Source organism: Excalfactoria chinensis, chromosome 4, assembly GCF_039878825.1.
Source record: "Excalfactoria chinensis isolate bCotChi1 chromosome 4, bCotChi1.hap2, whole genome shotgun sequence".
NCBI lineage: Eukaryota > Metazoa > Chordata > Aves > Galliformes > Phasianidae > Excalfactoria > Excalfactoria chinensis.
This window is the reverse complement of record NC_092828.1, coordinates 21808715-21831378: the sequence shown is the minus strand read 5'-3', so window position 1 is coordinate 21831378 and position 22664 is coordinate 21808715. Positions and strand designations below refer to the sequence as shown.

The 22664-nt window shown below is 40.9% G+C and overlaps 1 protein-coding gene across 1 annotated transcript in view; it reads right to left on the bottom strand.

Moving 5' to 3' along the window:
* The window catches only part of LIMCH1 (LIM and calponin homology domains 1), a 162608-nt gene that overhangs the window by 36219 nt on the left and 103725 nt on the right, over positions 1–22664 (bottom strand). Inside the window, exons 8-16 of the mRNA XM_072336855.1 lie at positions 18231–18480; positions 17282–17548; positions 12317–12607; positions 10810–11064; positions 8753–9097; positions 7771–8052; positions 6969–7202; positions 5823–6071; positions 4931–4966 (exon numbers count right to left, since the gene is read on the bottom strand). Coding sequence (XP_072192956.1) covers positions 4931–4966; positions 5823–6071; positions 6969–7202; positions 7771–8052; positions 8753–9097; positions 10810–11064; positions 12317–12607; positions 17282–17548; positions 18231–18480 — 2209 coding nt within the window. The remainder of the gene's footprint in view (positions 1–4930; positions 4967–5822; positions 6072–6968; positions 7203–7770; positions 8053–8752; positions 9098–10809; positions 11065–12316; positions 12608–17281; positions 17549–18230; positions 18481–22664) is intronic.

The window sequence follows — 22664 nt, the reverse complement described above, 5'->3', positions numbered from 1 at the left end:
AACTTTGTCTCTCACTGTGAAGCATTTCTAACAATAAAACTCTGACAGTAGCTTTTGTTAAAATTATCCTACTCAGAGGTGAGTTCAGAGTATTAAAGTTTTTGAAGATGTTTCCTACTGAGTTCTCACTGACCCCTTCAATTATATTGCAGACAGAAGCTTCCATTTTACTGTAAAACAAGAGAGGCTTGAGAAGTACATCAGGGGTAGCGTGGCTGGCTAAATGCTACTGCAACAGGAACCAGGAGAGCCTGCCCAAAGAAGCACATGCAGCGCACACAGCATGTTGCCTCCTGTCCTCTCCCTGCCCCAAAGAAACTCAATGCTATCAGCACCGACTTGTTCATATGGTTAACCTAACAAAGGGAAAGCTGACTGTACAACAAACAATTGTGTTCGGGACAAAACAGTTTCTTTATACACATGCTATTTTTGCCTCTGACCTTTCGAGAGTTAAAGGAAAAAAGGTCATGGTTTGATACTATACCATCATTCATATTATTTAAAGATCTTCACATGAAGATAATGTACTTTCTACTCCTCCCCACTACCTATTATTAGTGAGACATGACCTCAGCTAGGCCATTAAAAGCAAAAAGGGGGGGGGGGGAGCCATGCAGTTCCACAGGAGGTGACTTCACAGCAGTTTCCAAATGATCATCTGCAGCTGTAGGTGAGCCAACTAGCAGGAGAAGCACCCAATGAAGAAGAGTTGTAGGCAACTGTGGACACAGTAACTTAAGTGAATACACACTGAAAGCTGTGTATATACATATTTAGCTGGCATATTCAGGCAAGCAAAGATGTGAATGACTCACTCTTTGGGGGACATGGAAAGGTCTAGACAGTGGATGGAAAAGGACATGCACAGATCCCATCCTGTTAGTGGGCATATATTCAGAAACACAAGACAGAATACACACCCTATTGCCTTCAAGCACAAAAAGTATGGTTAGCATATTACCATGCTTCATCCCTTAAAAAGAATGCTGAGGGGGTACACTTCTTTGGGTTCCTCTGTGGCTAACTTAAGGGTTGCATTGCTCAGGACTGAACTGGAGTGCTCTTAAGATACAGAACCCAAAGAAATTGCAAATTTTGCTGTTTTAAAAACTGAAGTCTACTAAAGAACATTTAACTTTCACTTCTGTTTTGCAGACTAGTGAGGTAGGTTGGGAGATGCATTATTAACACAACCTTCAGTGGATTTATCCCAGTTTAAGTGCATTTGAAACTCATTCTAAGGAAAAACCTATAGTCTTAAGTTTTTGTCACTTTGTGCCTACCAGGTCTAACTGATTGTATAGACCCCTTCTTGTACCACTCCCCCCAACAAAGCATATTTCATCCACACAGAGTAGAAGAAAACAGAAGACTCAAAGTGCTGATAAGTGCTCCTAGCAGAGGGCATGAGGACTAGCCCTGTGTCACCTGGTGCAGGAGAATGAAAATGCTCTCTGCCAGGTATACTGACATTCCAATGAAAAGCTAACTTTGTGCTTTTCTTTTTCCCTGCCTTCACCTGGAGTAAGCAAACATAGCTAAACTGACTTTATAGCTATTAACAGTGCAATAAAAAAGGCACCCTGGAAAAGGCTTTAACCTACCCCAGGTATCAAGCTATGTACACCTTCCGTTTTAGTTATCCCCTCATGCTGCTGGGCCTTCACTGCCATGGATAAGCAGCCAGATGGGTTCAACCAAACAGCAGCTCCAATAATGTTACCGCGTAAATCTGCCTCCCCAAGGGAGCAATCTGAAGGAGTCATCTCAAAGCATTGCTTCCTGCTCTGACCAACACGTAACAGCCACTGACAAGATCCACTTCACTTCCTGAACATGTAGAAAAGGCCAACCAGATGGCCTACACAGATTTCTCTGCCAGGCAAGTCCATCTACAGAAGAGAACCAAAGAGGCCAGAACTCATAGCTTCCATCAGAAGACACTTTCACTGTGAGTCCAACATCATTTCTTCCTTTCTTATATAATTTACAAATGGCTCATAAAAGCTACAAATGTCTCCTGTCTGTCAAAACCTGCATGAATAGAGTCTGAATTACTTTTTCCTTCAGCCACATGCCAGGACAACAGGCACACAGCATACAAGCAAATGGGGAGATTTAACAATACAGATCCCATGATCACAAATATTCTGCAAAGCTCCTTGGGATTGCACCTACGCTGTGTGGATGAAGCAGGCCTTCCTGCTGACCAGTATCAGAAATGCTGTTCTGACAAAGATCTGGGAAAAAAAACACTGTGCAAACCAACACTATAATTTGAAGGGTTGGTTCTTTGGGATACTGTGACTGTTTTTAAGTTACACTACTTTGTTCTTCCAAGTTGCAGTGGTTCTTGTCAGTGGTGCTATACAGCTTTTGTTTTGTTTTGTTGTTGTCGTTTTTTAACAAGTCCAAGTAAGTACTGAATAAAAACGTCCTCAAGGACTTGAGTTTTCAGTCTATTTAATTAAAAAAATGAGAAATATGGTAAGAATTTTTATAGGAATATGTCAAAATACTTACGCAGAGCATTTATTATGTGGCTGCATTACCATTTATAAACACAGTAAGCTTTAAGAAACCCTAACAAAACATAAAAAAGAGACAGGATGGCTAAAGGATCAGACTCCAGTAAATAAATACTCAAAATTCTCAGCCCACTATAATTCATATGTTGGTCTTAAAGTATAAAGCGTAAGCCTAAATGAACGTTGGGCTGTCACACTGCCAGCAAAATTCAACAGATCTCTTGGAGAGATGGGAAAGGGACTGATCAGCAGCAGCATGCTAGGTAAGTGGAAGGCAACTGCAAGGAGAAGAGATATACTCATGCATTTCAACCACATGAATTTAACCTTCTGGTGCCTCTCCCTTTTTGGAAGAGACTGCACTGCCAGCAGTTGGCCACATAACAGTGTGCTCAACTATATCACCCGCGGAGTTTTCTCTCTCCATTTTGCTAAGTCTTATCTGGAGAGAAATGAAGATGCTGCAGAATATTGACACAGCCCCTGCCAGACACAAAATGGCTCCAACTCACAGGCTGGGCAGAATGCAACAGAAAAAGTACTGAAAAGCAACAGGAACTGGAAACCTGACAGAAGGCCACAGAAAAGCCTGGGAGCAGAGAAAGAGAAGAGGGAACCACAAGCCACCTCTTGCTGCCCTCCTGCAGTGTTCACACTGTTGTCCTCTGCCTTTAATAATGGCTATGGACTCCAAGCAGTCGCAACATCACAACAGTCAGCACTGTCTCTTTCACTCTGATTTATGCTAAGGACAGCCTTTCTCAGAGCTGGAGACAGCCCTGGGGCTGCTGACACAATTTGATGGTGGCCAACCAGCAACGGGAACTTGGTCAATCTAACATGGGAGTTCTGCTGCCAGAATAGCTCCAAGTTTAGGGCTGAATCCAAGTCACAGTTTTCAAAGGAGACTTGACAAACATTTTGGAAGCATTTAAAATGTCAGTTCAATTTATTTTTCCTACTTGTGAGCCACATTTTAGTAGTTTTTTTGCAAATACTTCACAAGGAAAAATACAATCTTACATTTATAAGATCTTTACGGGCAGTTTAGGAAAATAGTTGCTCTGTAAACTGTGGCACATCTGGAAAGGATGACAATAAGACTTGAACATGTATTGTTTTGCCTCTTTAAACAAAAATCCATGTGGAATAAACAATATGATTTATTCATATCTTTGCTACTCTCTAATAATACAGCCAAACACACTGTGATGCCTCCATGTACTTTCTCTCATGTTTGCATTTAATACAGACATGCAGAACCGTGGGGAAACAAATAAGCAAATCAATGAGACAGGTAATGCTCTAAAAAAAGCCAGGAAAGGCACCACTGTAAAGCATAACAGTTCTGTTGTTATTTCGCTATCTAATCTCTCATTTTGATCAATAGGATTTCTGCTTCTTGAAAATAATTACGTTTACTCTGTGGCCCTGTGGGCAGCAGACGCAGGCTTTGCACAGCATAAAAGAGATAACACTTGTGCACTACACATCTTGTAAACTGAAAAAAGCCCTCTATGCCATTTTATTCTGTGATTTTATATGGGAAACAGAGAAGATTGCATGCATGTCTGTGAACAACATAAGGATATTAAGGACAAATTATGTGCGTAGTCCTAAACTATTTCTTTGCTTCTGAACTCCCGTACATCGTAATTTGGAATAGCTGATACATTTCCACCATGGCTTTTTAAATAATGCTGTATGTTATTCTTTACTATGGTTCATATTCATCCACACACAAAAGTTTTAAGTGCAATAAATGCCCCCGTCCTGCTCCGTTCGTTAAATGTAAAGCACTGAGGTAAGAAGCTTAAAAGAGTAAAGTTTAGTATATTATTAAGGTAAAACCAGCCTAGAAGGAATTCAAAAGAAAGCTTTAAAATACAATAATGGAACAGCTGAAGGGTTGTTTTTTTTTCCCCTGACAATTATTCTGAAGATCACAATGCATTTTATTTTACTTTGGGCTTTCTTTTTTGCCTTCCTGATTTAACTCTACAGGTCACACATGGGTTGTTGCTTTTTCCCTCCAATACCCAGTCCAGGTTCAACCCAAATCTCCTGACCTACAGCAGATTTGAGGCAATGAAAAGTCAGGAGAGGAAAAACAAAAGAAGAAAAAAAAAAAGAAAAAAAAAAGAAGAAATAATGCTTTAAGCAATAGCTGCACATTAGTGTTATGCTCAGTTTTTATGAGTTTCTATGTATAAATTATCTTTAGCTGCAATGTAAGCCATGTTGCGTTCCATTTTTCAGTACATTTCTGAAAAATCTATTTGCTGAAACACTGCAAAATAATTATGAGGCATCAACTGCATTTTAAGTTAGTAGAAAGACTGGAAAGCATGCAGTGTAAGTTGTTTAAAACAGAATCTTGTGAACACAAGACAACTTACTCTGCGTCATCAGACACAGCAGTTCTGGGGCCGAATCTACAAGACCAAATATAAAATTAGAGCGTTGATAAACACATTATGTATTAATTGCAACTGGACCCATAAAACCTGGTTAACATTCCCTTGAACATCCAACCTTTCCTGGTAAAGCAAACCAAAAGAGAACACAGTTTTCAGAGATAGTCTATTCAACACACAGCACTTACCTTATTAATCATCCAAAGGTCAAACTGCCCCAAAACATCATCCATCCCTCCCTGCCTAATACCCCCATTATAAAAATGCACTACAGTATACCTGAAGTGGGTGTAGAAAATAGTTATTGAAAACAGACAATATATTCACATTTACATTAAAGTGCCACGTATGTGATGAATGGAGACAAAACGTAACGGTTACATTCCACAGCAGTGCTCAAATCAACATTACCATAGGATTCCCTGTTTTTGTTTTGGTGCAGCTGAAAAAAGGTACCAGTAATACACAAGTCAGTGTCATTCACAGGAGTGACTGTCTTGTTTAGGGTCATGCAAACGACATGTCTGTATCTGGGATTTATCATAAAACAACATCAAATACAAAAGTCGACTCTGCAACATTTCCTGATCACAAAGAAGCAAGACATGCATCCCCAGAGATGCCCAGCAGTGTCCAGCTGAACCTCTGCTACTCATAAGCGATTTTTGTACACACATAAATGTTTCAATCAGATATTTGCTTTCATTAGTTGTAGAAAAGAAAACGTTACACAAATGCTCTTTTTGTTTCTTAGAAGTGTGTGCAGACATACAGTATTTTAGTCTGGACTGAAAACACACCAGGCAATGCAAAATCTGAATTCTGAAGTGCAAAGGGTGATCAAGCTGCGTGATTCACACCATACAGAGCTCACGTTTGCAGATGCTCCTCCTTGGATGACAATGTTTCAGTTCTGTTTTCCTCAGGAACCACCTGAAGCTTAGATGTTCGATCCAGGTGAACTTCATTAAGGCTATGATCACCCACTTGGGCAGCGCACACAGTATCCTCTTGTCCTGCAGGAGGAAGACTGCAACTTTCCTGCCTTTGCTGCTGCTCTTGCTGAGGTAGAATTACAGGTTTTCCAGAGCTAGTAATGCAGACTTGTGGACTTTTTTCAGGCCTGAGTGAGCCAAAGGCAGCAGTGCAAAGAAATGTATTAAACAACATTTGAAAAATCACAAATACGTAATGAAAAGTGTGACTGCAAGTTAACCAAAAAAATTCTACAAACACACAGCTTTCAGGCCCACAAAACAATTATAATAGAGTAAAATGCCTGTATTTCCATTCTTCTATGTCAGTAACTTAAGTTTTGAGAACATATTTTAACTAAGCTATTCAACTGAAGGTCTTCTCAACACCAAGCCACTCCTGGCTGAGCTGGACATTATTTTCCATTTATGTATGCACAGGTGTGTGTGTGTATCCTTCCTCTCTCAAGTACTTTGAAGAGGCTGATGAGTTATATCTTTCCAGTCTTGCTTGCACGTGGCTCAAACAGCCAACACATGGCTCTGTTCAAAGGTTTAACCCTCCATCTTCCCCACATTGTGCTGCTCATCTGAACCTGAAAGACACCAAACCTTACCAGGAGGAAACTAGTTCAAGTGCCTTCTTATCCTGTTTGGGAGTCACTGGCACCAGCTGAACTATGGACAAACACCTCATCTACTGTATCCACCACCTGTGTTTCTAGCTGGAAATATTTTTACTAATCAGCTCCTATATAAGTAGAAACCTCTACAAAAGTAGTACAATCATGCCATATAAACACCTATTTTTACATGCTGTTAGAATTTTGCATCTGCTACATCTTTGGTCTAAGACTTTACAAGGCTCTACCAAAAAGGCCAGAAAACCTACATTGCTTATTAGAGCAGAACGAGTTAGCATAGACTGAAGGATGAGTATGGAAGAAACGTCTGCTGGGCCAGCAGCAACTCTTCCAGATCAAGAGATCTTGACAAACAGTCCTCAGGACCAACTGCAAAGGAAAGAGAGGAACAGACTTTCTTACCTCACAGTTTTCTTTTCAAGTTCTCTAGCTGTGCCCTGTTTATTCTGCTGCTTTGAAAATGGCATGGGAAGGAACTGCTTAACACTTGGCCCCGGCTGTTTTAGAAAAGCTCCAGTTCTTCTGGCCAACATGTCATCTCTTTGCGGGTCTGGAAACTTCACTTTGTTTTCTGTTCCACCACTCTGCTGCTGAGGGATTTCAAGCTGTTCTTGGCTCTCTTCTCGTGTTACAGTACTGCTCAGAGAGACAAGTGACACTGTTCCATGATAACGTTCACTTGTAAAGCCCAAAGGCAAGCGGCTGTTGAGGCAACGTGGGGTACTGCTACTCAAAACACAGCTGCAGGGTGATGGACAACTAGGCATCTTTCACTACAGCGCAAGGAGGGAAAGCAAGAGGAAACTACACCAAATGCCACACTTACGTAGGTGTTATGTTAGATGCTGGAGATTGCATAAAAATATATGCAAGGAATTATTCCCTTAGAAATTGGCACAGGACTCTGGAGAAAGCACCATGGATTGCAAAAGAAATCCCCCCAAAAGATGAAAGACTGTTTTCATGCTGCACAGCAATTAACAACTGAAGTATTTAAATATTATGAAAGAAAGCAGACTGTTTTATGTTCATAAGATACATTCTTGTAAGTAATTTCATAAAACAGAACACATGCCATGATGAATGAGTAAAACACATCTTTAAGGGCTGAATGGAGAATGGAATAACATTGCTGACTGATCCAAGCTTACACCACACACAAACCAGGCATGAAGCTCAGAGGGATTTGCTTCTGTTCTCTGACCTCTCTGCCTGTGGAGTCTTCAAATCCTTCTCCTGAGCTACTGACAGGGGAGAACAATGTATTGAAACAGTGCTAGTTGTGCGCCTCTGAAAGGTCCCCATCCTTCTAAGCAACATATCATCTCTCTCAATGTCGGGTAAATGTGCATTGCTTTCTTCTTCGGTGCTTTCTTGCTGTTTGTTCAAGCTGCACAGGGCTTGTTTCTCAGAGATGACATCAATAGTAGCAACAGGTGACGGCGTGCTCCTGCAACATTCATCTGTACCTGGCTGTGCTACCTCCCTAGTGAGGTCATGAGAAGCATGACGTAGACAAAAGGTTCTTAGGTCAAATGAAATATGAGGGAGGAGTCCTTCAACTCAGCTTGCAAATGCTTTACAAGCACACAAACTTTACTGAAAGAATTGCTTGCTAAATGCATTCATTAAAAAAACCTTGCTGCAGCTGCAGACTAAGCAATTAAAGAAAAGCCAAATAAATTTAAGCTCTGTTAATATGTTAACTTCCCTGAGCTGTCATTCTCTCCAGATAAATGCCAGAAACACAGAGCACCAGTACACCTTGGTTTCACAGCACTACATCTTCAAAAAGAAAGTAAATCCATTAGGACTGAAGAAAGCATTTTCTGAACAGCAGTGAGGCCTGAAAGCTGAGCAACAAATTCCTAATGCGCTGAAAGCAGGCAGAGAAAAGCAGCTGGAGATCAAGAGGCAGAAAGCTTTAAAGATAGCTCAGCTTCTGAGATACCAGCGATTTCACCACTAGCCAGAGCTGTTGAGGGAAACGCTCAGAAGGCATATGCACAGCATTGTTTTGCATAACTCCAAACACGTAATATTGCCAGGAGAGCATCAGATGCCTTCTGAACAGGGCTGTGCGTGCAAGCAGCTCCTAGGCATGTGCCACCCCCATGCAGCCCAGCCTCCTGCAGGAACAAGTCCAAATTCCAGCTCAGCAGCGCATCCTAAGCCACACCAAATACCTGGGCTCATTCTGTGGCTTAGGTACTGCATCACCGTGCTCAGCAAGCTCGAGACTGCCAGCAGTGGTTGGAAGAGAGCTTTCAACATCCGAGTGAAACTTCACTCTGTCTTTCCTGCTTTCCTCTTCTGCTTCACACCTGCGTGAAGCTCTGCCGATGCTGAGCTTGTCCCACTTCTGCTGATCGATCTCAGTTACTGGCCCAAAATGCACAAACTTCTGCTTGAGGCTACCAGCCTTTCTGTTTGCTCTGGCTTTGCGGACAGCAAAATCATCCTGGACTGCTGCTTCCACTGTGACTTCAGCTGCTGGTGGAGTGTCACTGGGACAATTGCAATCTTCTTCACTAGTCAGAATGAGGAATGAGACAATTCATCCTAAATGAGACCCCAGGCTAAAGCAAATTAAATGCTCCTAAGCTTTTAAAGGGGTCCTTTTTTAAAATGCAAGGACACAGATAAGAAGAGGGGTGGCACACTTTGATCTGACAGATAAAGTCCATGGACCTGTTGGGAAAACTCCAGGGTTACATTCATGAAAGCCCTTCCTTAGGGGAAGGAACATAACAGTGGCCCACTCAAAAACTGGGACTTTGTCCTGATAAAGCTTTAGTTCCCTTATCAGCCCACACAGACCTGGGACCAGAGCACCAGTGCACCCTACCTGTCACATAGGGGTGCCAGTAGCATGAGAGCACCACAAAGGGCAATTCACCCATCCTGAGGAGTGGGCACTGAATCGTGATTTGAAGAGCAACTTAATAATTCACCACAAATTTAATGGAGAGATTACTAATATCTCTGAGATGAGAGAATGATTGATTTTTGGTGGTTTGTATTAGAGCTAGAATTACACACAGTACTCACATTGTTAGAAGAATGCATGAACAGATGGCTAACTTTAATTGGAAAATAGCATGCGCCTAAACAGGAAGCCCAGGAGTTGTTACCCTTTCCAACTGGAGTCACAAATCACCTGCATACATTATGATCCATCTCCGCAGGGAAATATTTTAGAATAACCACTTTATACCAGCTCCCTTTGTGAAGCCTTAGCTTGCGATATAAGCACTTTGATGCCATATGACAAGGCTCCTACAGCTCCTGTCATAGTAACAAATAGCACTGACATATTTACTCAGCGTAGTAAGATGCCATGCAGATACATTAGCTCAAGCCTCAAATGCAGTACAAACATATTAATAGAAAGAGATGCTGATCAGTCTGGGACCTCTCACTACAAGAAAGACATTGAAGCCCTGGAGCATGTCCAGAGAAGGGCAACAAAGATGGTGAAGGGTCTGGAGAAGCGGCTGAGGGAACTGGGATTGTTTGGTGTGGAGAAAAGGAGGCTCTCTATAACTGCCTGAAAGGAGGTTGTGATGTGGGGGTGAGCCTCTTCTCCTTGGTAACAGCAATAGGATAAGAGGGAATGGCGTCAATTTTATCAGGGGAAGCTCTGTTTGGATATCAGAAATCATTTCTCTTCAGAAAAAATGGTGAGGCACTGGAACAGAGAGCCCAGGGAGGTGGTGAAGTCCTCATCCTTGAAGTCATTTAAAGAAAGGCTAGATGTGGCACATAGGAAAATGCTTTAGTGGGCAATATTGATGGTAGGTAGATGGTTGGACTAGATGCTCCTAGAGGTCTTTTCCAACCTAAATGGTTTTGTGATTCTCAGTTAGTGCTCCCAAGGTACAATGCCCCAAGTTCTGCAGATAGCTCTATTAGAAGAACAATCAGGCTACTGAGTTAGCAGTGCCATGCAAACCTTTGAGCTGTTCAGCTTACAGCAGCTTCAGACTAGACTGATCCACAAGACAAAATGAAAACTTTGCTGAGATGATGTTAAGAGTGTCCAATGGGGAACTACTGTATTTTTTCTTAATAAAGGACACAGTTCTGTTTCATGATAGCACTCCTACACAGATTTTTGGATAACTCATGAAAATTTTAATAGGTAAAGACTGGTTGTCATCAAGGCACAAACACAAACAGACTGTGACAAAACGAACATGCTTCCCACAGTGCCAATTCTGTCCACAGGAATAAACTATACCTGGGCTCTCCTGACAGTTTCAATCTTTTCCATGTCTCCAGATCTGCTTTTGTTATAGAGGTGTTCACAAAAATCGTATCTTCTTGTAGCTGAGGAAGGACACACTGAGATTTCCGTTTAGCCAAATCATCTCTTTCAGCATCTACTACTTTCACCTGCTCTTCCTCCTCTGATTTATTCTTCTCAGTCAGCAGAAGCGGGTTCTCTTTGCACGTCACTGTCTGTCTTGCTGATGCCATGTGCACCTGGCTTCCTCTAATTTAACACATTCCATTTCAGCAAGAAAAGACATTTTGAGGGAGCAATGACAAGTCAGTATCAATAGAAGAGGTTCAGAGCACAAGAAAAAACTGAATTTATAAGCAGATTATTTTTACATTTAGCTTAGGAAGTAAACATAAGAAGTTTCAACATCCAATGACTTCATCTACACCACTCTGCTCATGTACCACTGAGGTCACTTCATTGCACGACTTCTCTTTCTAGTTCAAGCAACAGAAATCTTGGAGTTATTACTGTATTAAGCATTTCTGTAATAAGCCTTTTCTTAATTGTTACAGAGATGCCATTTGCATATTATTAGCAAAGGGAATTCAAGTTTTTTTTTGCCTGCAAACATACTAGAGAATATTTCTTTGATCTTAGAGTCATGTCAATAACATTAGAATACTAAAACGTGGTTATGGGTTCTTCAGATGCCCTGCCAAACCACTTGTTGAAAAACGTTATTATAATCAAACCAGCAACCAAAAGACAGGTTTTGCACAACTGAAAAGAGCTACTAGATATTAAAAGAAGTTTTTGAATGTATCAGTTATTACAATCAAGATCCCCTGCAATATGTATATAGTGTTTTTATCTAGGATCGTTTCTCTTTGCACAAATAGATCAAAATACTTGTTTTCTGAAAAAGATAGGTGCCTCGCAGATACTTGTACACAGCAATTTAATAAAGGTTTGTATGACTGATCTGAAGGAAGAAAAGATTTTGTAGGCTGAAACTTTTAAGTCATCCTCCATTTACAAAGGCATTACCATAAAAGAAACACCAGGTTTATACGTGACAGTTCAGTGCAGCATAGCAGGCACAGGTATTCAGTGCATTAACTTAAGACTTATCTGAGCCTGTGATTTATGCAGAGTAGTAAAAAAAAACAACCAGCATCAGATAAGAAAATTTCATTCAAAAGTATGATTCTAAAACATTCAGCAAAAGATGGAACTGGCACACAAACCGTATCTTCTATTTTACACTACTCGCCCTCATGAACTGCCTCAGGTTAGGCAATGAAAATGTTATTTTACAGTCTGCCAGTTTAAGCTCCTGGTCTTGATACTCTGATAGAAAGTTACAGTGGGTAAGCTATATCTATTTTCTGATCATTTTTTGATAAAGCATTTGCGTCACTTTGCCCTGAAGTCTTTTGTAGACAAGAGACTCTAAGCCCTACCCAGCAACATGCATTGTGAAATAAAGCATTATAATAGAAAGACCATGAATGCACACCTTGCATGTTCCTGCTTTTCCACCTTCAATGGCTTTTTATTGTCTTCCAGTTTACTTTTATCTTTCTGTGTATAGGGTCCAATTATAAAGGAGTTAAATGGAACTACGTGTTTGGGCTGATTCATCCTGGCTCTCCGGGTGGCAAAGTCATCCTTTTCTAAATCAGGAACTTTGCTTGCTGCTTCATCTTCTGAACCAGAATCCTTCCCTTGATAACGTGTCATGAAGGGGTTTTCCTTGCGAAGGATGATGTCTGGGGTGCTGCCGTTGTCTTCCAATGTTTGCTTTTTACTGACACAGACCAAAATTAAAGAAAGCTCCTGGTGCACCAGGGAAGGAGAGGGGAGTGGCAACAGGCATCTCCAGGTCATAACACAAGCACAGTTAATCAAATGCGCTTCAGGCTGCTGTTAGATTTGGCAAAGACTTGTTATAAATAAAGTGAATCATTTACAGGTTACAAATCTACAAGAACTTCACACAGAAAATCAGCCTTGTTGAACCTTACCTTATTTTAGCTATAGTTATAAGAAACAGTAGGAACTAGCTTATCATACAAGATGCACTGAATGCACTACTGTGAATGGCATCATTAAACTCCTCTAACACCTCAAAGAAAAAAAGATTTGATGCAAATATCTGATCCCCAGCCAACACTGCTGAATCCTGAAATACCAGGTTTTGGCACTTAGGCTCTGCTTATTTATTTGTTTGTTTTAAAAATCTGAGTAGTATCTGAGGCTGCATGCCCTAATATTCCTAACTGCTTTTTCTTCTCATACACATTATTCTTTCTCTAACCACTCCCTCTCTCCTGCAAATAAGCCCTTGGCTCCTGTGCTGGTATACAATAGGGTGTTGGTGACACCAGTTTTCTGGAGCACAGGGCCATCTGTCTTGCTCAGAAATTACACCACTACTTTGTTGCTACTGAAGATTACAACAACAAATACCCTTGACAGCTGGTGCCCAGAAAGACTAAGCTTACTGTAACTTGTAGCAGTCAATATTCTTAAGCAAACTGAAGAGACAGATGGCAAGAGCTAGGTGACTCTCCTGTCTGAAACTCAAATTGTAATCACTGATATTTTGGAAGTTCAAGTATCAAGAATTAGAATATTTCACACAGCAATTTTGTAGATTGTAAATATCTCAGTTCTTCCTCCTTCTTATTGTACATCTTGTTATACCAAAGAACAAAAAGGTATCAAATAAGATTAAACAAACTGACATTACAAAAGCTAATCTAAACAGCTTAAGATCGCTTCAAGTTTCTCTTCATTTTAGGACAACAGTAGTGTTACAATTAGCTATCTTTCTAAACATTTTAAAGCCCTGCGAACCCATTGTACACACCACTTTCATGTTTTCAGCTCTCCTTTCAAAACACTGCTGAACAGAGTTGCAGAGAAAGGTACTAAAAAGCTATAAAGCGATTCCAACAGGACAGCCTGGCTCCAGCTTCAGAAAGGGTGCGACACAGAACTACCTCTTAATCTAGACTAAGTTAACTTTTTCCATAGACCACTGTGAAGGATCATGATTTCATGTTAGGCAAGACACAACACCAGCAGATGGTGTAGCGAAGGGAACAGTGTCCTTCCCCCCTCTGAGAGCATCTCTGTTCACAACAGCTTCAAACAGCTGGAACAGATGGGGATGAACTGCCTCACGTTTCATGATGCTCCAAATTTCCAACCTTCCAAGTACTGTCCAATCCCTTGGTATATTTACATCTTAAGTGAAGATCTGAAAGATGAACGATTATTTGAGTAGGTAGGTTGAAGGCATTTCTCCATGCTTTTAGTTTCTAAGAGTTATGTGTAACCAAGTGATTCTTTAGTATAAACAAATGGATGTTTCCAGTCTCATGTCCATCAATGCTACAGAGCATTAACCATGCAATTTCTGAGTGTATTTAGCAACAAACAAACTGGGACTTAAAATGTTCAAAGAATAACAATTGTTTATCTCTGTAATGAGTAACTAAACGCCTTACAGCTTTTCCTACATAACCAGACTTCCACAGTAGTTTCTAGGTTAAGAATATTTTCCATTCATTTACATTTTGTTTTTACTGGAATCAGAGATAAGCTGTAACATTTTTGGGTCTGCTGAATCAGTGTGTGCCAGTTCCAGAAGTAACTTTAAGGGTCAGTCTGCCATAAAGATTGCAAAGAGTGTAGTTATGAAGCCTGCAATGGGTCAGAATTCACTACAGACTGGCCAATTACACTTGCACACCCAGCCCCAGCCCTCACAGAAGTAACACATGGTCCACGCTGATACAGCAGCTGCTGCCTTCCAGAGTGTCAGACCGTGGCTGTTTGTGCTCCATGGAACAGGATCCCATACAGGCTTGTGGATACTTCTACAGCATGTCAGAATGAGAGGCTTTTGCAAGCTTATACACCATCAAAACTAATGTTCACATCCCTTCTGGAAAAAATGTGTCAACAACTCTTTTTTGCTCACGTTTCTCTCTTCCCCCCCCACACCTTCTCCAACATCTATAAACTCTTCTCCCCTTTTTAGAGAGTCTCTGAATCTGATCTGTATCTTTCAGATACAATAGTAATTTTCAGATACAACAGAGACAGATGCATGCAACAACCAAGCATGGAGGATCATATGGCAACAAAACATTGCGCCATAAAGAGATGATACACTGCTTTGGGAAGGGTGAATGCTTTTTGGCATGCATTTGTCAGTTGAGTCCTTTCCTACACACATACTTTGATTCTAATCAGTGTATCTGCATACAAGTTAAAGTTCTCCCTGTGCTGAACCCAGACACATCCCCACTGTGTTTCAGCTTAGGGAACAATTAGATGGCTCCTAGAACACAAAGTCACAGCCGATGTCATGTAGAGGTCAAAAAGTTGAGAGGAAAATGCCTGTAAACAACTCACAGCAAGTGGAAAACAACTGAAAACCTCAAGTAAAAAAAAAAGAGAAGCTGACATTGTAGAAACATGTCAGAAGAGCAAAAGGAAAAGATCACAGTACAGGATCAAGAGAGACGGAGAACTATTCAGTACCATTAGTGCACAGAAATTTGAATTAGATGCCAAGACAGAAATTGAGAGGTTCAAAGAACAGGGATTAAGAATGAAACATTAAGAAGGGTGATCAAACCCTCTGCTGTATCCTCAAGTATCACCACTCAATTCTTCCCTTCCCCTCACTTGTTAGTCTTACATTTTCACAAACATACCCTTGTTCCTTCCAGATCTCTGTCCCTCTCCAGTACGCTTTCTACAGTCCCTGGGAACAGGCTGCTACTTCATTAAAGTGAAGCCTGGGTTGCCAAGCTCTGCCCTTGACTCTCAGCTTGGGCAGAAAACCAGTGGCTCCTCCTTCCCCAAGCTGCCAAATTCCAGGATTTGCTTTTTCTGAGAACACGGAGAGAGAATGGGTTGTTATACCTGCTTTCCTCCTTCAGCCCAGTCAGAGGAGTGGACTGTCCAAGGAAAGAGAAGATCCAGTTCTATGCCAAAGAGACCCAAGCATTTGCACACCTGCGCTTCTTACTTGGAGAAGAAGAAAGCAGATCAAATGCACGGTTAGAAAAGGTGCTCTCAAATAATATGGCGCACATCCTCCTGATGCAAATGCAGATAATAGTGCTATTTGTTGTGTGCAGCACTGCTAAACATGAGCTAATGCTACAGATCACCTTGAATACCACAGACTTCAATGTAGAAGATGATAATGACAACTGGTTTATGGACTCCTCATCAACTGGCACACTAACTGAGCCTTTGGGACTAATTTATAATTGACACTTATTCCTTATTAGTGTTTGGCTTTGTAAGTAGTAGCCCACAACCACATGTAAATACTGCCTCTTGACAGCTTCTGAGTGACCTAAGAAAAGGACATGCGACTGTGTGACAGTTGCATATGGCTGCAGACAAGCTTAATCATATCTACAAACAAACTGTACAATTTACGAGCTGTACTTTCAACTACTGCTACGCTCCAAAGCCCAGATTGTAGACCAGCATCTGCTAAACTACTCACTGTCAGGGTTTCACCCCATGCTTCACCAAATTTGCATCTCAGGAAATTGCCTCAATCAGACCAGAAATCTGATGAAGATTTTCCTCAACAACAATTTAAAAGAAAATGTTTTAGATGGGAAGACACTTGGACACTCGCCCTTTAGCTAAATCATTCTCATTTGTAAGAGCATAGACTTAGGACATGTTAAAGCTCTGTTTATGCAGGCCATCCCCATGAGGATTTGACATCAGATCATGAAAAGGCATGGGCAGTGAGCCTAGCCATCATTCAGCTACTCAGTTAAAGAACAGGAAACAACCAAATTGAACTACATCCAAAAATAAATAATGCAGGTAATAAGTGAATAACTACTGATACTCAATGCCAAAGCCAGTCAAATCACGATTGCTGAACTATGCCTCCATGCTTTAACTGGTGCATGTGTTAACAAGCACTGTACTTTTACAGTTCCTGCCTTTAAAAATAAATGCATCATTTATTAACACAGCTAAAAATATTAACCACATTAGAAGTGTGAGTCAGTAAACTGAAACGCTGCATTGCCAGCAAGTATGTCTCTGAAACTTCTGCCCGAGGAGAGCATTTTCAATATGCATATACATGTTTGTTTGTTTGTTTAATTAAATGCAAGAAAGCATTTAGTAGAAAGTGACATGTAGTTTGTGTAGCAGTTTCCTTGGAGGTTGTTTACATTATGCTATAACATAATTCAACCACTCAACACAAACACAGTTAGCATCACACAACTCTCCAGTGCATAACTGCCACATCACAAGCTTTCCCATACCAAGCCCTTCACTAAAAGGCTGGCCCTTGTGAGTGCTTAGCACACTGGATTTTTGTTAGAAGTGAAACCGCAGTGGATCAAGGAAGCCCACACTACAGCCAATCCTAAAAATGTGAAGCGTGCACAAATTCCCACACTGTTGGGCTAACCTGCCATAGCGCTGGGCAGCTGACATGACCTTAATGCCAGCTTGTTCAAGTCTTCTTAACTTTCTGATCTCTGCTTCATCTTTTCCCTTGAGTGATGATGTTTCTTTTACACTACATGAAGGAGACTGGTCTATGGAATTTCCTTCATCTTGATTCAAATCTGCTTGTATTTTAACAGGGCTTTCCTCAGGAGCCACGGAACCCACTCTCTCCTTTTCACACAGTCCTGATGTTTCACTTTGTTCTTCTTCTATGGTTTCAGGTTTGCTAATTAATTATACATACAAGATAGTTTAATGCATGTTGTGCCTGGTACATAGATACTTACATAGATTACAAACAAATTTGGTTTTTATCAAGATGTCAAACAATATTCAGATGAATGAGGCAGGAAGATGGTAACACCCTTTACTGGAAATTCCTCTGAGGCCTAATCAGAAGTGAAATATCAGCTGATAAAAACAGCATGCAGAAGCATACAGTCACGGTTACATAAACCATACCAATTTTAAGATACAACAAACAAATCAAATAAATAATTAAAAAAGAAACACAGCACGAACATTACCTATTTTGATTAGATACATCAAATATTACTTATCAGTATCATTTAGCAGTGAGCAACTGTCTTGAGAACTGAATAGGTTATCCACAATATTTTCGTCCAGCCTTGGGTCTGAGACCACAATCATGGTATTCACAGTAACCAATATCTTGTCAAATGCAAGCTATACCGCGCATTGTATAGTAAAATAATGACATTGAGACAATGATTTTTCACTCTTAGCTTTTCTACCGTCTTCACTAATTGCTACAATTTATCAATACCATCTCAGCAAGAGATTTATTACAGCGGAAGGCACTTCACGTACTGTGAAAAGGCAGCAAATTGGTTGAGGGTTAAAACGTCATCACCAAGGAAGGGAGAAGTTGAACAGGCCAGTCTTACCTGAAAGGTCTGTCTCCCAGTGGTGAAGTCGCAGTGCTCCAGCTCTTCCGATACTCTTCTCGTTCAGCTTTCTTTTTCCGAAGTGGAGCAGGTACATAGAAAGTCTGATTGCTCTTGTTTGGGAGGTACTGGTTAAAAGGCACAGCTGATTTAGGTTCACCGTGTGAGGTCCGCCTCGCCAACATATCATCTTTTTTCACATCTGGCATCTTTCTGTGTGGCAGGTCAGTTTCTGAGTCACTTCCTCTCCCTAGTGAGGAAGGAGAAAATAATCCTTCTTTTCTTCTTTTCCATCCAGATTTTTTAAAATTATAAATCAGAGAAGATGTCAACAAAAAAATGGCAGCATGTGGGCACCAAGAAATGAAACCATTTTTACCTCTATTTGTATTTTAAAATCAGCTAGTGAAGGTAGAAGCTGCAGTACCTACAAAGAGAGTAGTTTTTCAACAGCCCTAACTTTTACCCCTGAAAAACTCATCTTCAGCCACAGGTCACCATGCAGGATATTCCAACTAACTCTGGGTCAGATTAATCCAAATTTGTTACTCTCACACAGGACAGTTAGAGAAGCTTACCTGACTTATGTCCAACTGACTCGTGGCAGCACATTTAGGTACATTTCACCTGGTTCACTCTCTTGCAACTAAACTTACAATTCCATATCCCAAACTCCAACAAAAAAAAGGGATGCATGCTCTGCATCACCAGAACGGCAGGGATCTGTGGACGTTTCTGCAGACACGTATTAACTACACTTTAAATGCACCCAGCATCATTCTAGATCAACATTGTACAAAAAGCATTAGCTGCTGTAGATCAGAAGACTCGGGTATCTGTCTCCAGTCTCACCTGGTTAGTCAGTCCAGTGCAAAACAAAGAGACTTCATCCTCAGATGTACGAGGAAAACCTGTAGAGTTTGTGGGTTAGAGCAGTACTGCAAAGACTGAGTAATACTTGTTGACAAGGAAAACAGGTGAGAGAAAGATGAAGAGTTGCAGAGAATAAGATGGGAGATGAACTGAGCTGAGAGATTATTTTGTACAAATATGAACTAAGCTTCCTGATATTCACAACCCACTTATAAACTGTATTCACAAAGGTTAGGAAAATACTTTTCCAGCTTGAAAATACAGTTGCAAATAAAACTCCCCAATGGTAGGGCAAGTATATTAAAGAACATTTCCAGCGGAACCACCCCATTTTGGAAGCCACTTGGTAGACATTCACCAGATTCCCTGCACCATCATGAGCCTTTTAAAGTAATTCACAAAGAAGCCATACAAATAGTTCTCTCTCAGAAGTGTAACATCATCACAGGCCCTCATTTGACGACTGAAGTGAGTGAAACACACAGCCAATTCTCCCACCAGCATTCAAACGCTCTCCCAGCTTTGGAGTGCTGGCTCTCTGGCACTTGGCCCCTTGGCAACACTAGCATATGCAATAGCTGTTCTCCCTGCCTGGGGAGAGGGGGAAGCCACCCAGACTGTGTCCTCTTGCTAATTCACTATGCTAATAAATTACTAGCCAGTTCACTGAGCTATCTCATGAAAAACTGAAAACAATGAAGTCATAAAAATCACAAGTAGCTTGTATATAATTCAAAGCAGAGTGAAGGAACAGAAGTCTAAATATGGTAGGAATGTTATTTGCAAAGGGCTTTTGCAGCAGATTGCATGATTCAGTGTTTGCATGGAGGGAGATGAAGAAGGAAAGGGAACAGTAAAATAAGACAAGACAATGGAAATCAACTAGAGAGACAAAATTCACAATGTACTTTTTGTCAGAAGGGTTTTGCTTGGACAGTTTTGATTAAGAGCGTATGACAGCCAGCACTGTGATTGGCAACGTCTGCCCGTGTCTAAACAGAAATTGGAGACAGCCACAAAATCACAAATATCTGAAGCAAAGATCTGAAGAGCTCTAATACCATTAGACTAAGCAGGGCCATAGAGGAGCTCAAAGCAGTTGAGAAGATCCCTTCACATTATTTGCTATTCTGTTTACTCTTTCTTCTTGTGTTTATTTTTGTATCGCATGAAAACTAGTCTTGAAGAGGCGGACAGAAATGCTGGAACAGTAGCAGACAAATAAGAAAGATTCCTCTTCCTCATTAGCTGTGTGCCTACAAGCATATCCAAGCTCAGTACTTCAAAGGAAAACAGCTTATTTAATTATTCATATTTTAATCATAAAATTATTTTCAGCTGAGATTTGAAAAAAAGAAAAAAAATTACTTTAAGCCAGAGCACTCAATAGAAGATGCAGCTGTGCTTTACATTTATAACATTAATTTTGTTCTTCTGCATTTCCAAGCAGAAGAAGCAGCCAGTTTCCACAACCCATAACAAGCAGTTATATACTACAGATTTGCACACAGCAGTGTGTCGAGGGACCTACATGAGTTCATAAAAGGCGTTGTGCACAACTGCCAGCCACGCAAAGGATTTATATGCTTCTGAATTCATCAGTGACTCTGAAGCAGGTCAGATTGCAGTTCTACTGACTTTAACACACTGTGCTGCTCTGTCACTAGTCTTGTTTGCTTTCTGCCAAATGATGGGGGCCATGTAGGACACCAGAGCAGTACCTGAAGAGATGCTGACCACAAGTGGCAACAGGGAAGGTGGTATTACTCAATGCTTCTAGCTCAACTCATCATTGCTTTACAATCACTTACATGATCTCCAGCCATTTTATTTTTTTTTCCTAGGAGTACAAGGAGTCATAATTTCATTTTACTTCATGTTCTTAGGTCTATAAAGATCCTATCTGTGAAAAGAAAAGAGAGGAGTATCTTTTCCTCCCTCCAGCTTTGCATAGATAGTACTTCTATCACCAAACACATGCAGCTGAGTGAAACACTGGCCTGTTGGGGCTGCAGGGAGAGGTTAGACAGAAAAGAGGTCAGCCAAGCTACACCTCAGCTGCAACTCTTGGAAGAGACAGCTGTGAAGTCATGGCAGCAGCAGCAAGTAGGGAAAATGGGATGCATTAGAAAGGGTCTTCACAATAAACCATTAATGTGCATGCTACATCTGCATGCACCCCTAGTCTGGAGATGGTTAAAGATGAATCTTTTAAGAACAAGTGTTGTATGCTTGCATCTTATTTTGTGATTGTTATGGAGTCAAGAGTGTGACAAGACAGTACGTCTTAGCTACGGCAACAAGCAATCAAAAAACCTTACAAAAATCTGCTAACACAGCGGAACTTCATTGGAAGCAGCTTCAGGAGGAGAGTGACAGGCTGCCCAGCAGCTCCCAACAGGCAGGGAGAAACCAGGAGGAAGCAACACTTCTCATTTAGGACAAGTGAGGAGCTCCTATTTACCAGCAACACACTTTTGTCTCATTTAGGAAGGCAGAAAAATGGTTTCTAACATGGAGCCTCTATTCAGTTTTGTGTTTGAGGGGTCACAAGGCTTTTTCAAGCCATCAGTCCCAGTGGCTGGTTCTGGATGGCTGTCCAGGATCAGTCATGTAACACATGCCACTCATAACAGCTGAGCAGCAGAATGTAACCCTACTTTCCCCATAGCTCCTTTACAATCCATCTGTGATATTGGCTCTCCCTGCCAACTTTTCAGTTTTAAGGAGTTCCCCATCACCTCAGGAAATCTCTCAGGCATCCGGTTATGATTAGCACCAGTTTCCTTCGCACTGCCAAAAGCGGTATGAACATCTGGTTCCTACCAAAATATCTTTCTGACCTTCCTTTTTTATTAAATTAATAACATTACTAAAGAGAAGGGATTCGTGCATTGAATATAACTTTGTCTGATGATGAAGTTCGACTTACTCATTCGTTCGTCATGAATGCAACCAAGCAGATGGAGTCTGAATCAAGCGTTCTTTGTTACTGACCTAGAATCCTGCTCAAAGTAGGCAACCTCAGTGCATGCTCTACACCTGCCCCCAGAAAACCCTTCCCCACATCACATGCTGCATTTGCAAGCCTCAGAAAGCCTCTGGGAATCAAACAAGAAAGATGCAGAAGCAGCACACCACCTACAAGGCAAGAGCTGGACTCAAAGGCATACAGATATGGCCACAGCTCTGATGGTGGGAGCTGTTCAGTTGCCCAGTTTTCTAAATATCACGAAAGCTCACATGGCACTTGGTGGCATGTTTTATATCAGACTTCAAAGCTCAGACAAGTATCAGACATTTCCAAGATATTTCTAGGTCATTTATCTGTCTAGGGTTTATTTAGGCAACATTTTATTTGCTTCAATATTTCCCCTGTTTCTGCACTTTTATTTCTTGCTCCAGCCTAGCTTGAAAGTTAAAATGAGTCTGCATAACATCCTCTTACACCATAACCCAGAAAAGCACTATCCCAATAATAAAATTACACTGCAATGATGTAACTCATTTTCCAAAACTATGCTATCCAAACTGAGACAGACTTCAAGTTAGCTGTTGGCA